General features: G+C 46.4%; 1 protein-coding gene across 1 annotated transcript in view; it reads left to right on the top strand.

Annotated features, from left to right (window-relative positions):
- The window catches only part of LOC135385240 (uncharacterized), a 119242-nt gene that overhangs the window by 524 nt on the left and 103203 nt on the right, over positions 1–15515 (top strand). The window contains exons 3-7 of the mRNA XM_064614444.1: positions 223–270; positions 598–645; positions 973–1020; positions 1340–1393; positions 4199–4324. Coding sequence (XP_064470514.1) covers positions 4249–4324 — 76 coding nt within the window. The 5' untranslated portion in view covers positions 223–270; positions 598–645; positions 973–1020; positions 1340–1393; positions 4199–4248. The remainder of the gene's footprint in view (positions 1–222; positions 271–597; positions 646–972; positions 1021–1339; positions 1394–4198; positions 4325–15515) is intronic.

Below are 15515 nucleotides of genomic sequence, written 5' to 3'. Positions count from 1 at the left end.
TCCCTTCATTTTCCACTTTTATGGAACATGTCTTGCAGTTCGCCAGCCTTTTTGCTTTTTGTTTTCTCGTAAATACTGATTGGTAAAAGCGAAGCAACTGTCGGCCTAGATTCATTCTCAAAGCCTGTCTCGAGACTACTGTACAATCGCATTGCCATTTCATTAGGACTTAACCCGTTTAAATAAGACTTAAATATTCTATTTCTCCCAAAACAAATGCAGATGAACCAAGGAAGCCTTCTGGACCAACATCTTCAAGGGTGACAACAGGTAACCACAATTAACCTGTTCGGGAGAGACACTTCGCAGGTTTACTTCATTTTGCCGTATTATAGCAAAGAGTCCGGTATCTATATCTAGTGTACGCGCTTTCTTCCCTTCATTTTCCACTTTTATGGAACGTCTTTTGCAGTTCCCCAGCCTTTTTGCTTTTTGTTTTCTCGTAAATACTGATTGGTAAAAGCGAAGCAACCGTCGCCCTAGAATCATTCTCAAACACTGTCTCGAGACTATTGTACAATCGCATTGCCATTTCATTAGGACTTAACCACGTTTAAATAAGACTTAAATATTCTATTTCTCCCAAAACAAATGCAGATGAACCAACGGAGCCTTCTGGACCAACATCTTCAACGGTGACAACAGGTAACCACAATTAACCTGTTCGGGAGAGACACTTCGCAGGTTTACTTCATTTTGCCGTATTATAGCAAAGAGTCCGGTATCTATATCTAGTGTACGCGCTTTCTTCCCTTCATTTTCCACTTTTATGGAACATGTCTTGCAGTTCGCCAGCCTTTTTGCTTTTTGTTTTCTCGTAAATACTGATTGGTAAAAGCGAAGCAACTGTCGGCCTAGAATCATTCTCAAAGCCTGTCTCGAGACTACTGTACAATCGCATTGCCATTTCATTAGGACTTAACCACGTTTAAATAAGACTTAAATATTCTATTTCTGCCAAAACAAATGCAGATGAACCAACGAAGCCTTCTGGACCAACATCTTCAACGGTGACAACAGGTAACCACAATTAACCTGTTCGGGAGAGACACTTCGCAGGTTTACTTCATTTTGCCGTATTATAGCAAAGAGTCCGGTATCTATATCTAGTGTACGCGCTTTCTTCCCTTCATTTTCCACTTTTATGGAACATGTCTTGCAGTTCGCCAGCCTTTTTGCTTTTTGTTTTCTCGTAAATACTGGGTAAAAGCGAAGCAACTGTTGGCATAGAATCATTCTCTAAGCCTCGCTGGAGGCTATCGTACAATCGCATTGTAATTTCATTAGGACTTGCCCACATTTGAATGAGACAGAACAATTTCTATTTCCGTCAAAATAGGTGACGATGAACCAGTGACCCCTTTTCAACGACCAACTACAGCCGCGGCAACAGGTAACCACATTTAACCTGTTCGTGAGAGACACCTCGCAGGTTGATTTCATTTTGCTATATTATAGCAAAGAGTCTGGTAGCTATACCTAGTGCACGCGCTTTCTTGCCTTTATTTTTCACTTTTACGGAACGTGTTTTGCAGCTCGCCGGCCTTTTTGCTTTGTATTTTATTTTCTCATTAACTACTGATTGATAAAAGCAAAGCAACTGTTGGCATAGAATCATTCTCTAAGCCTCGCTGGAGGCTATCGCATTGTAATTTCATTAGGACTTGACCACATTTGAATGAGACAGAAAAATTTCTGTTTCCGTCAAAATAGGTGACGATGAACCAGTGACCCCTTTTCAACGACCAACTACAGCCGCGTCTTTACAACAAGTCTTTGGTTGATTAAAATTTGGAAATTTGGGAAAGAAGGGGCGGAGGCCTCATGCAGCAGGTGTCAATAAAGTGAGGTCACTCTCAGATGAGTCCAAGTCGCTCAGCATAGAATATCGAGTTCAGGTCATGTACATACGTTTTTGCTATCACGTTCCAAGAAACGACAAAAGACGCTTGGACAATGACGAGTGAAACGTATGGCACTATCCGAGTTATTTAGTTGAAGTTACATTTAGCACTTACTCCAAAACTGGTAACTATGGTTTCAGTTATAACAGTGACATGGCAGGGTGTATAAAAGCAACTACTCTTTCCAAGGTCGTGCTCTAGACTCAGATGTGGACGATTGGAATCCAAGCATCGGCTATACAGTCTAAACATTCCCTGGGTTTTCTGACAGTGTTTCTAGACGTTCCCCGTGAAGTCGGTCCAGGGCGCATGCAAACCCCACGTCCCCCACTTCTTCTTGATTTCCTCCCTTCACCTGTCCACGTCTGTACGCCTCTCCTAACCATAGGGGCTTCGCGGCGCTAAAATGGTATCAAAAGTTATTTGCATTTACAGAAAAGTACCTAGTTACTATAACTGGATGCTCAAAAAGCAATACAAGTTAACTGTAACCTTGTTACAACCCAAGACCGCTCTATGCTAAGTTCTTTGCTCCCGAAACCAAGGGATATGAAGTTGATCCCCAATGGCACAAGGATTTTCCGAGAGTTGTGTAGAGGAGTTGTTGGCGCTCTTGAGACGAAAAGAAAAGCAGTCGGAGAACGCGTTCTACCTTGTGTGGCAAATACCGTGAGCTGCGATAGCTATATTTCGCCTGTAAACCTCATGAAAGCGGAGTGTGAATGAAGAAGCGACACACCAAATCGAGATTCCAGAGCGAGACGTAAATTTGTAAATTCGATTGCCGCACAGTGACAGTAGGCCTCACAGCAAGAATATTTACCTTGATGAATCCTGATGGACATCGGATGAAACAGTGTTGCGAGGCATGTTGAATGTCACCTCGTTACTCCTCTAAGAGCTATGCTCTGGAGTCATAAACGGGACTGCACCGGCTGCCCTCACTACTCGGGGTTTCTCTGGCACACCAATCGTGAATGCTCACCTAGCTGTAACGTATCGCGCATTGTAGAGTACCTCGTCCACATGCGCCAGTGTTCAGAATAGCTGAGGACCGCGGAATGACCTATTCTTTCGCAGTGCAATATAAGACTAGAGACTGTAAGTGTGCGACACAAGCACAACAGGAAAAGTAAAAAAAAATAAAAGAACATGGGTTACGGCGCTCTGGAGTAAGCTTTCGCATTTTCGCCAGCAATGTGGTACTGACGTAATGAGTTAATCTGTCAGGTTTAACAGGTAGCCCCAAAAGAAAACCAAGGCCGCGATTCACCGTAGACGACATTTGAAGACGTGAAGAAGACGTATAATTTTGACATCTCCTAACCGTGCACGCCTTCGTTGAACAGTAACGGTCGGCTGAGCCAATGGGGTACTCATGTTGCTCAGCTTGACGGTCCTAGCGCTCCTTCTTTGTTTTGTTTCTCACTGTAAGTTCTCACCCTACTATCAGGTTCAGTACCGAGAAGCGAACGCCGCAATGTTTTAACGAGTTACTTTTGTTTCCATTCTGAGCTGATCATGAAGGAATCTGTAACTCCAACTTCTGAGTCCCGCATAGTGACGCGTTAGTATGATAACCACGCTATTTGCACGACTGTGCCCAAGAGAGAGGCGTTCCTCTAATCCATATTTTGTGTTAAATACTGACAGATGCGAAGGCCTGATTGATGCACATATTATCACAAAAGTAATGCCATGTTCTGGTACCGCAGCAATAGAAGTGAATGAATTCGAAGTTCTAACTTACCTACAAATGATATGACAGGCGCAAAAAGTCATTCTTTTTCAAGGATCACTTTTGAAATATAGCTCGTGGCGTGGTACCAATGCTGCCCTCGTGAAATGGAGACACCACTTCAACACCTAAATATGTAGACTATCTTCATGTCTGCTTGATTGCACAGCTTCGTATGACTAGTCACAAGTATGTTGCGCACTGTTATGGACTTACTACTCAAACAGTGAGTTTCCTTACGCATACACAGGGCTCAAAAGTGGAAAATCAATAGATCCGATTAAGATTGATTCAAGTTGACGTGTCGGGCCAGGAAGTGCCGATGTTTCGAACAGAGGTTGTTCTACTATTGGGATGAGAAGCGCATTTAAATCCAGGGGATCTGGATTTATATCGATAGCACCCGAACGGTTCTAAAGGGCACAGAAACGCTTGTCTGGTGTGATACCGTTCCTTACCTTTTCTTTTCTCTCACTTTACTCCTGTTTGCGAATGTGCACGAGTTGGTGGACGTCAGACTAATCTTCGTGCAAATGTACTGCCTCATACCTTTCAGATGAATGTCCGCCAGACGCTATATTGTCCTGCATACCAGGCAGATGCACCATGGTGAACCATGCTCCACAATGCAAATGCTTCCCACCCTTCGAGAGTGGTACCGGCGAGGGCACTTGCGTGCTGAGTAAGTACTGCACGACATAGCCTGAGGACTTCGAGTATGAATGTGCTGAAAAGGGCTGGTGGAAGCGAACAAAAAATAATAAATAAAACCTTTTGTCTTCGGGAATCCGAGCCAACAAGTAAATAAGTGGCTGTTCCGTCACCAATAATCATTCGGCCGTTTCGTGCTAACATGCTGTAGATGCAGAGTTGTGCCTAACTGGTTACAAGTAACTCGTTACTTGGTAACGGTTACTTTTTTTCGTAACCAAGTAACGATTCAGTTACTTTTTAAAATATGGTACTAGTAACAGAATCAGTTACAAAAATTTGTAACTCGTTACCGATGTTACTCATTCCTTTTGTTTAGCGCGGGGGAGCACATTTGGGCACTCCGTGTAGCGCAATGCGTGCAGATCTGACCTGCGTGGCCCCCGACCATGTGTGACTCATAGTATTCCCAGTCCCTCCCTGGATGTGGTGTTGTCTTTGCTCTTGTTTCCGTAATTTCCGACCATCACTCCTTCCCAAGAATGGGCACCAATTGTGCTATGGCTACAATAAACGCGTTTCGACTTCTAGCCTTTCCTTGTCTTTTCTAAGCTTCTGAGCGCACTAAATTATGACGCAACTCCTCGTCTGTTTTTGGGAACCGTTGGTGATCGGTGACACGAAAACCGGTGTCTTTTCTTGTATTTTCATAATCTCCGATCACCCTCACTAAGGAAATAAGGGAGAATGTCCAGGCAAGCCGATACAGAATCATGGTAAGGGCCGAGAGACACGGGACACGAAGGACGGACGACAAATTCTCAGACTCAGCAAAAGGTTTATTACAATAACCCAGACTAGATACCCAAGGCGCGACACAGAGGGGGAACAAGACAAAACGAATGGTCACTAATTACGTTGCCACGGGTGGCGATCAGCTTCTTTTGAAACGCGATTCCTCATTAATAACGAGTTGAAAACAAGTGACGGCATGTTTCTTGGCTCCTTTAACTATGCGGCGGTAACGTAAAAGTAACTCGCTACCTGTGAGTAACGAGAACGCGTTACTTTTCTATGTTGGTAACGAGTAACGTATTTAGTTACTTTTTTCTGATGTAACGGGTAACGGTATTTAGTTACTTTTTTTGTAACGGGCACAAGTCTGTCAGGAGATGCTGACGTTCGCCTCAGTTATGTATCAGTTACTGTTGTGTGGTGCATTAGCGAAGTGGTATTTCGTTTAGTTGCCCCAGGGGAAACGAAATATATCAAAAATAGTATCTCGCACGGTGGTGTGATGAAAAGATGAGCCAAAAAATCATGTTTTGAAATATAGCAAGTCAATGCAAGAATCACAGTTTGGAATAGGTCTATGGGCGTAACATCGCCGTGACACCATTCCTTGCAAGGAACTTGTTCGGGTGTTTCTTATGAGTTACATTCGTAGATGTACTGCTCGCGACACAGTTGTCTGAATTCGCCGAGCAGTGGGCCCACAGCTCACGCTCTCTTGGTTGCTCTCCGAAATGTTGTCTCAATATTGTATTTAAAGGTAGACCACATGGTGCGCATGTTCATCACTCGAAACGAATGGTCCTGCAACACCTCGAGATTTGGGATGGAATAAACAGCGGGACGCCAATTTTGGACAACCGTGTCGCGAGCAGTACGTATCGGCGAAACAAGAAAGGTATTTTTAAGCCATGAAGTGATGGGTCACCTACTTGGTAGCGAAGTCGTTCCTCATTTTTTTGTTTTGTTTTGTTTTTTGTTTTGCCCACATGAGTCAGGCCAACAACGGCAACCCGGTCTCGTTACAACCATGAGCACTCTGCGTAATGACCCTTGTCATTAGTGCTCGTTAGATAGAGCATGTAAATCTGAATCAGTCGACTGTGATTCATGTGTGATTTCACAGTACTCGTATCGTATCGCTCCTTTGGACAAGCAGTTTGCATGACCAGCGACGACTGATATAGGTACCCAAGCAAAAAGTGGTGATCTCTACGCTAATGCAACCAGGTGTATTCTAATAGCATTGTTGCTGGTTCGCTGAACTGCCGTGAAATTAATTACGCGGATAATTTAAAAACTCGCTCAATAGTACGTACACGTCGCTCAAATTTAGCATCATAACTGCATTGGTTTCCGTTGCACTCACACAGAGAATACAGAGCTGCAATTACATTTCGCGCCAGGAAATTACACACGCACATTGTTGTAGTTTGTGACGAATACTTTTTTTTTTACGACTCGACATGCTGCGTCGTTTAATCTCTGTTCGCACATTTTCAACATGTACATAGTGCAGGCTCACCAGTGCTAAAATAACCTATAAATCAGTGCACCCCAACATGTTGACTGCACCAACAAGGAGAAAGTCGACTGTCCTGTCGTTCTGGGTGGTAAGCACCCTGAGATCATTCACTGAAATCACCGTTCCTGAGTCGACAGCAATCGTGTATTGTACTTTCAGCGATGCAAATCAATCAATCAGAATCAAACCTGCAATCTCAGCCGCAGCTTTTCTGCTGTTGCACATTCCACATACACGTTTCTTGTGTTATTTGCCATCATTTCTCCCTGCGTTACAATTCAATCCGTTTGAAGAAATTAAATTGGGTCGCCTGCTCGGGTCAACCAGAGCCAGTAGCTTCAGCCAGTGATACCCGGACGCACTCAGCGTGGGAAAGATATCAGACTTCCCCCATTGCCGAATCATAGCAAACAAATACTTTTCGGCGTTGCGACCAATAGTGCACTGAATTTGGAATGTTCCCCCGTTGCACCCTCGCCTATTTTCTCTTCGGATCAATCTTGTGTTCGTTAGTGGGAGGCCGTTTTCTTGAACGTTCCGTAGTCGGCAGATCTTGGTTGCGCCACGCTACAGATGGTGCGGCGCTTCTGTGGTGCATAACGTATCTTCAGTTCTGCGTGAGACAAAAGACTTCTTTTATCTTCACGTTTCACAGCGACAGCTGTATATGCCATGTAGAGCATCTGATAGCGTGCGTGCGCTGTCCGTCAGTAGTATAGAGATAGACTGTATAATTTTGGAGCGGCGTAAGAACCGAGCGGCATAAGAACCGAGCGCTACAACGGCATCCTTTTTCTAATCCAAGATGGCCGATTCTAAGCCAACACAATCCAGTTCTAAGCCAACACAAGCCAAATCCAATGCCATCTGATTGGCCGCCATTAGCTCCGCCCACTTCACACGTTGATTGGCCCATGCTAAGCCTACTGATCTTTGATTGGTTCACCGTAGCTCCTTCATGCTAACTAATTGGCTCCGCCCCCACTTCACACGCTGATTGGCTCATGCTAAGCCTTGACTGAGCATTGATTGGTTTACCGTAGCTCCACCCTTTCATGCTAATTACTTGGCTCCGCGCCCCGCGCCCGTTGATTGGCCACCGCTACTGATCGCGTTGATTGGTTCACCATAGCTCCGCCCCGTTTATGTTAATTACTTGACTCCGCCCCGCCCCCCGGCTTCACGCTGATTGGCCGGCGCGACCGCTGATTGGTCCAGGCGCGGCGGCAGCGACCCCGCTGCGGCTTTATCTCAGATGTCCAAACTTACCCATCTGATTGGTCCATTCTAAGCCGGTCCGTGCACTCTCCCAGCCCCCTCTGATTGGCCGCCGTCGCCGCCGCTGGCCCCGCTGCGGCTTTATCTCAGATGTTCAAACTTACCCGTGCCCCGGGCTAGCGGGTGGCATAGCCTTCACCGGCGCCCGCCAGATGGCAGCGACTCCACTGCGGCTTTATCTCAGATGTTCAAACTTACCTTGTGGTGTGCACCCACTTCATGCTGATTGGTCTGATTCAGACGTCTAAGCCTACTGATCACGCTTCCAATGTAAGCCTGCCGATTGGCCCGTTCTAAGCCCACTGACACCGGACTTTACTGGCTCCGCCCACTTCACGCTGATTGGCCCATTCTAAGCCTACCGATGGCTGGCCCTGATTGGTCCATGCTAAGCCTACTGAACGGTGATTGGCTTACCTGTCGCTCCTAAGCAGTTTCAGACAAGACACACGACAATTGTTGATTTCAATCTTTATTTGGTACAACAGCCTCTTGGTTCAGCTGTGGGTATAGGTTCAGCTGCATCAGAGAGACCATTGGTCTACGTGAACATCTCTCACGCTCACTCAGCTCCCTCGGTAGATTCCAACTGTTATTGGTGCATCTGACTGCACGTGGCCGCTCACCCAGCTCCTTATTGGTTCTAGTCGGTCACCGCTCCCTCATAGGCTCCAACTCCGATTGGTCCATCTAACAGCAAGTGGTCACTGCTATTGATCCATTGAACCGCAAGCCACTCATTGGTCACTCACACTCATCTCTAGACGAGATAAATTTAACTGTGGAACTTTTACTATAAGATAACTTTAGCGGGGGCTGGTAGGCTCCAACGGCTATTGGCCCGTGCCTCCACCCATTGGTTCACAACGCGCATGCTCTGACGGCGCCGAAGGAGGTTCCCTACACATTTAATAGAAATTATGCTATTGGTCCAGCTGCGTCATAGGGCACGGCTGTGGCTGGCCCTGATGCTACTTACTTCGTGGCGCAACTCTTTAATGGCTCCACCCACTTCGCATTGATTGGTCCATTTTAAGCCTACTGACTTCTAAGCCAGTCCACGCTAAGCCTACTGATCACTCTACCAGCGCTCTGATTGGCCGTTACCAATTGGCCCTCGTTCTAAGTCCACTGACACCAGATGGCGCAACTCTTCACCAGCTCTGCCTACTTCATGCTGATTGGTCCATTCTAAGCCTACTGACTTCTAAGCCGAACCACGCTAAGCCTACTGATTGTCCCTTCACACCAAAGCCTACCGGTGTCTGGCCCTGATTGGTCCACGTTAAGCCTACTGAACAGTGATTGGCTAGCCTGTCGCTCCTAAACCACAATGCAGCAGCTTCAGACAAGACACACGACAATTGTTGATTTCAACCTTTATTTGGTACAACAGCCTGTGGGTAGGTTCAGCTGCATCAGAGAGATCCCGGTCATCCCTTGCGCTCATTTGTCACTCAGCTCCCTCGATAGACACCATATGGCTCATCTAACTGCAAGTGCTCATTGGCCCATCTGACTACAAGCCTCTCATTGGTCACTTATGTCTAGGGCTCCCTAACAGGCTCCAACTGCCCATGCCTCCATCCGCGGCTGCTCACTGGTTCACAATGGAACTTTTTCACATGCTCTACCCTACACAGACAAGAGATGGAGCCGCTTGTCTTTGCAAAGATGGACAGCTGCCATTGCATTGGTGACTCATTTCTATCCAACTGGTTCTAGAGAGCCATCGTGCTGAACAGCTTACATGCCGCCGCCTGTTCACACAGCCACAGTTGGAAATGGGGAAAAAATTTTTTTTCAGGGTACACATCTCAAAACACACTCTACACGAGTAAAGTTGGCTTCCCCCGGTTGCACGTGGGCGTTAGGTCAAGCCCACCCCATGAGAACAAGCTTAGGATCGTTTAGGATGTGTGTGTGTGCTTTGCAGTTCAACCTAAAAATTGTTTCAATCAAGCAGAATGGCAAATGATGCAATGGAGCGCGTTCATTCTTGAGAACGAATTTTGTGACAGAACATAAACAAAACAAAACATTTCAATGTGCAAAAAACTCATCGTGATGCTAATCAGGGAAGCCAGCACGCGTTCGAAATAAGCAAGAAGAAGCACATGATCGAGAAAACAACGATAGTTGGTGCTGTGCAGAGAAGCTGGTTTGAGGGAAAAACAGCTTGTATGATCAATAAACCCTTGGGCCTGTTTTTATTTTAGACAGCGCGCATTCAACACGCGAAATTAAATAAATCGAGCAGAATGACAATAGCATAGTGGCGCTATGTGGTGAAGCTCAAGACGCACTGACACTCCAACGCTTATTAAACAATGCTATGCACGCACGTACTGAAGCTAAAAAAGAAAAAGGCATGCTCAACCCAAGCTGAGTATGAAGAAACACACTGCTCCCCTCAGAATACCCTGTTGAAACATAGCCAGTGTACACGACACAGCTCGCAGTCCTGGAAGCACTCTTAGAAATATAAGTCCAAGGCACAACGTCGCACTGTGAACGAGTTCATCTCGGAAAAAATGCGCGCTCACCTTCGCAGACGGGTCACGAGCATCATACCACAATATCTGAAACATATGCGGCGCGTGGACAGCTCACGTGACTTTAGCCAGCCCGTGCAGTTTTAGACTTCAACATAAGAAATTAACTAAATCAAGCACAGTGATGCTATGTCGTGACTGACGCTTATTAAACAATGCTATGCAGTGAAGCTTCGCACGTACTCAATGTTAAAAACGGACACTCAGCCCAAAACTGAGTATGAAGAAACACAATTCCAGATTGCTCTCTCCCCGAACATCCCGTGCACCTCCGCGTTCCTTCTCTATACTGGAAGCAGCAATATTAAGATCGTCGCACTATGAACAAGTCCGGCTCATCAAAAAAAGAAAGGGCTTACCTCATCACACCGTAATTACGCACGTAGACTCTTGTCGCATGGCGCGGTACAGCAGGGTAGGGAAACACGGCCGCGTGGACAGCTCACACGATTTCAGCCTGCCCGCGCACACCTCACAACATGCGCCGACACACCCAACATGTCGACCACTTACCGTGCCAGCCGCACGGAAAACTTGATAGCCGAAACACAGACGCGTAAACACCCCTCTGGTTGGGACCATCTCTTTTATATCAGTGCTCGCTCGTTTCCGCAAGGTTGCAAGCCCGAGAAATTGGGTCACCTTGAAGATGAGCCATCTGTTTTATATCAAAACGCACTTCATGGCCAAACTCTGCGGCGGACCCTAGCGGAAAAAAATGTTGCGTCAAGGTGATGTAACGAGAAACTGGGTCACCTCGTAAATCATGTTTTCCGAGGCCGCACGTATTAAAACCAGTGATCACACCACGCTATGAGAAGGAAAAAAAATATCCCTATGAGTCCACCTGCTCATTGCCGAAACAAGCACCGAGAACAAAGGGTTCGCTTATGCAGTTTCCAAGAGGTTCCAAATGTCCCTCGCAGCTAACGGGCGCGCATCACGGGCACGATTGTGTAAACAAAATCGCACCACCCTCCAAGGGCGCATCTGAGTTCCGTCCGTTGGTCGACTCTGGGTTAAGCGCACAACGAGGAAGATGAGGAAAGTTTTCAGTTCATTCGGCAGTATTTCCTGTTTTTAGGAGGGAAAATTCTGTGTTGTGTGATGGAGACGCTATATAGATAGGTGATAAGGAGAAGGATTATATAGCACGTACTCATCGACTAAGCGAGTATAGTTTGTGGAGAGCGCCACGCTATTTTAAAGTAATTTTATATCATATCCCAAACGTTCTGCGCGATCAAACGGAAAGAAGAAAACCGTTTCACGCATCACGGTGCGTGCGCGTGCTCAAACAAGTTCTGGCTATTAGTAAAAGAAGTAGTTTTGGGTTTCCAGGCGGGTGTTTCCAGCGCATCAGGCAACAACGTAAACTGTTCTGCGCGATCAAACAAGTCCCGCTCCAACGCGCGTACCATATCATAACTTGTTTCAGCGTGCTCAAACAAGTTCTGGCTTTTGTGGTCGTATGATGGTGCAGATTTGTAAGAAACACTGAAGAGAGTCAAGGATGATCCTCCGACATGAGAAAAGTGATGAGCAGCGACTTGACAACCGCGAAACTGCGAAGCCTCAGTGTGTCGTGTGAGATGGATCAGTTCGTATGCAAACGCATGCTGGCAGATTTACAATGCCTACACAACTTTTTAAATGGACACGGAGAAGAGAGTGATTTTAGTGACATTTTGAGAGCTATTCCCGTGCGGAGTACTCATAAAATAAGACAGTTTGTGAGATACAAGTTGGAACTGCTGGAGCAATATAGAAACGGAGAACCCATCGACGAGACAATCATAAATGCCGGGTTTTCCATCCCCGTGGTGCGCGACTACTGGAAAAAGAACCACACGAGCTTGGACATTACCGTCATCGAGGGAAATGAACGTGTTGTCTCCACGTTAGAAGACATCCTCGCTAAAGTGTTGTGAATACAGTGTTTAGCAGTACCGCGGGGTCTGTATGAAGCTTTCATCGGGAATCGATTCACCACCATCGATAGGGTAGACGATGCTGTGGACGAGATCCTACGAGTATACCACGAAATTGAGCTAGAAAAAGGAGATGCGAACCTATTCATGATATCACGCGAAGTCCTAAAGAGATACGGCTACAGAGACATCGCGGGCATAGATATTCTTCAAGCTCTTCATCTGCTGCACGTCTTAGTTTACCTCTGGAATGAATGCTGTCGTATCATGTACGAACCGGATGGCTGTCCCCTAAAGATCGAGTGAAACTGCTGTGTAATCCTCACGTAAAATAAAGCTGTTTGGTCCGCACAAAAGATTTTTGAATGCATGAACAGACGGTTTCGAACGTCCAGTTAGAAAAGGTATTGCGATTTTATCCTCGCTGTCTAATCAAAAGCACTATTTTCAGCAGGGCGAACGGTCCTCGATGTTTTGACGGCGTTTTTCGATTGGATTCCAGAAGATGCAGTACCGCGGGGTCTCTATGAAGCTTTCATCGGGAAACGATTCACCACCATCGACAGGGTAGACGATGCCATGGACGAGATCCTACGAGTATACCACGAAATTGTGCTAGAAAAAGGAGATGCGAACCTATTCATGATATCACGCGAAGTCCTAAAGAGATACGGCTACAGAGACATCGCGGGCATAGATATTCTTCAAGCTCTTCATCTGCTGCACGTCTTAGTTTACCTCTGGAATGAATGCTGTCGTATCATGTACGAACCGGATGGCTGTCCCCTAAAGATCGAGTGAAACTGCTGTGTAACCCTCACGTAAAATAAAGCTCTTTCGTCCGCACAAAGGGGGGGGGGACAGCCATCATTAGGGGACAGCCATCCGGTTCGTACATGATACGACAGCATTCATTCCAGAGGTAAACTAAGACGTGCAGCAGATGAAGAGCTTGAAGAATATCTATGCCCGCGATGTCTCTGTAGCCGTATCTCTTTAGGACTTCGCGTGATATCATGAATAGGTTCGCATCTCCTTTTTCTAGCTCAATTTCGTGGTATACTCGTAGGATCTCGTCCACAGCATCGTCTACCCTATCGATGGTGGTGAATCGATTCCCGATGAAAGCTTCATAGAGACCCCGCGGTACTGCTAAACACTGTATTCACAACACTTTAGCGAGGATGTCTTCTAACGTGGAGACAACACGTTCATTTCCCTCGATGACGGTAATGTCCAAGCTCGTGTGGTTCTTTTTCCAGTAGTCGCGCACCACGGGGATGGAAAACCCGGCATTTATGATTGTCTCGTCGATGGGTTCTCCGTTTCTATATTGCTCCAGCAGTTCCAACTTGTATCTCACAAACTGTCTTATTTTATGAGTACTCCGCACGGGAATAGCTCTCAAAATGTCACTAAAATCACTCTCTTCTCCGTGTCCATTTAAAAAGTTGTGTAGGCATTGTAAATCTGCCAGCATGCGTTTGCATACGAACTGATCCATCTCACACGACACACTGAGGCTTCGCAGTTTCGCGGTTGTCAAGTCGCTGCTCATCACTTTTCTCATGTCGGAGGATCATCCTTGACTCTCTTCAGTGTTTCTTACAAATCTGCACCATCATACGACCACAAAAGCCAGAACTTGTTTGAGCACGCTGAAACAAGTTATGATATGGTACGCGCGTTGGAGCGGGACTTGTTTGATCGCGCAGAACAGTTTACGTTGTTGCCTGATGCGCTGGAAACACCCGCCTGGAAACCCAAAACTACTTCTTTTACTAATAGCCAGAACTTGTTTGAGCACGCGCACGCACCGTGATGCGTGAAACGGTTTTCTTCTTTCCGTTTGATCGCGCAGAACGTTTGGGATATGATATAAAATTACTTTAAAATAGCGTGGCGCTCTCCACAAACTATACTCGCTTAGTCGATGAGTACGTGCTATATATTCCTTCTCCTTATCACCTATCTATATAGCGTCTCCATCACACAACACAGAATTTTCCCTCCTAAAAACAGGAAATACTGCCGAATGAACTGAAAACTTTCCTCATCTTCCCCGTTGTGCGCTTAACCCAGAGTCGACCGACGGACGGAACTCAAATGCGCCCTTGGAGGGTGGTGCGATTTTGTTTACACAATCGTGCCCGTGATGCGCGCCCGTTAGCTGCGAGGGACATTTGGAACCTCTTGGAAACTGCATAAGCGAACCCTTTGTTCTCGGTGCTTGTTTCGGCAATGAGCAGGTGGACTCATAGGGATATTTTTTTTCCTTCTCATAGCGTGGTGTGATCACTGGTTTTAATACGTGCGGCCTCGGAAAACATGATTTACGAGGTGACCCAGTTTCTCGTTACATCACCTTGACGCAACATTTTTTTCCGCTAGGGTCCGCCGCAGAGTTTGGCCATGAAGTGCGTTTTGATATAAAACAGATGGCTCATCTTCAAGGTGACCCAATTTCTCGGGCTTGCAACCTTGCGGAAACGAGCGAGCACTGATATAAAAGAGATGGTCCCAACCAGAGGGGTGTTTACGCGCCTGTGTTTCGGCTATCAAGTTTTCCGTGCGGCTGGCACGGTAAGTGGTCGACATGTTGGGTGTGTCGGCGCATGTTGTGAGGTGTGCGCGGGCAGGCTGAAATCGTGTGAGCTGTCCACGCGGCCGTGTTTCCCTACCCTGCTGTACCGCGCCATGCGACAAGAGTCTACGTGCGTAATACCGGTGTGATGAGGTAAGCCCTTTCTTTTTTTGATGAGCCGGACTTGTTCATAGTGCGACGATCTTAATATTGCTGCTTCCAGTATAGAGAAGGAACGCGGAGGTGCACGGGATGTTCGGGGAGAGAGCAATCTGAAATTGTGTTTCTTCATACTCAGTTTTGGGTTGAGTGTCCGTTTTTAACATTGAGTACGTGCGAAGCTTCACTGCATAGCATTGTTTAATAAGCGTCAGTCACGACATAGCATCACTGTGCTTGATTTAGTTAATTTCTTATGTTGAAGTCTAAAACTGCACGGGCTGGCTAAAGTCACGTGAGCTGTCCACGCGCCGCATGTTTCAGATATTGTGGTATGGTGCTCGTGACCCGTCTGCGAAGGTGAGCGCGCATTTTTTCCGAGATGAACTCGTTCATAG

This window comes from Ornithodoros turicata, chromosome 2 (assembly GCF_037126465.1).
Source record: "Ornithodoros turicata isolate Travis chromosome 2, ASM3712646v1, whole genome shotgun sequence".
Taxonomy (NCBI): Eukaryota; Metazoa; Arthropoda; class Arachnida; order Ixodida; family Argasidae; genus Ornithodoros; species Ornithodoros turicata.
Note: the sequence above shows the minus strand (reverse complement) of the source record. Positions and strands in the feature narration are given on the sequence as shown.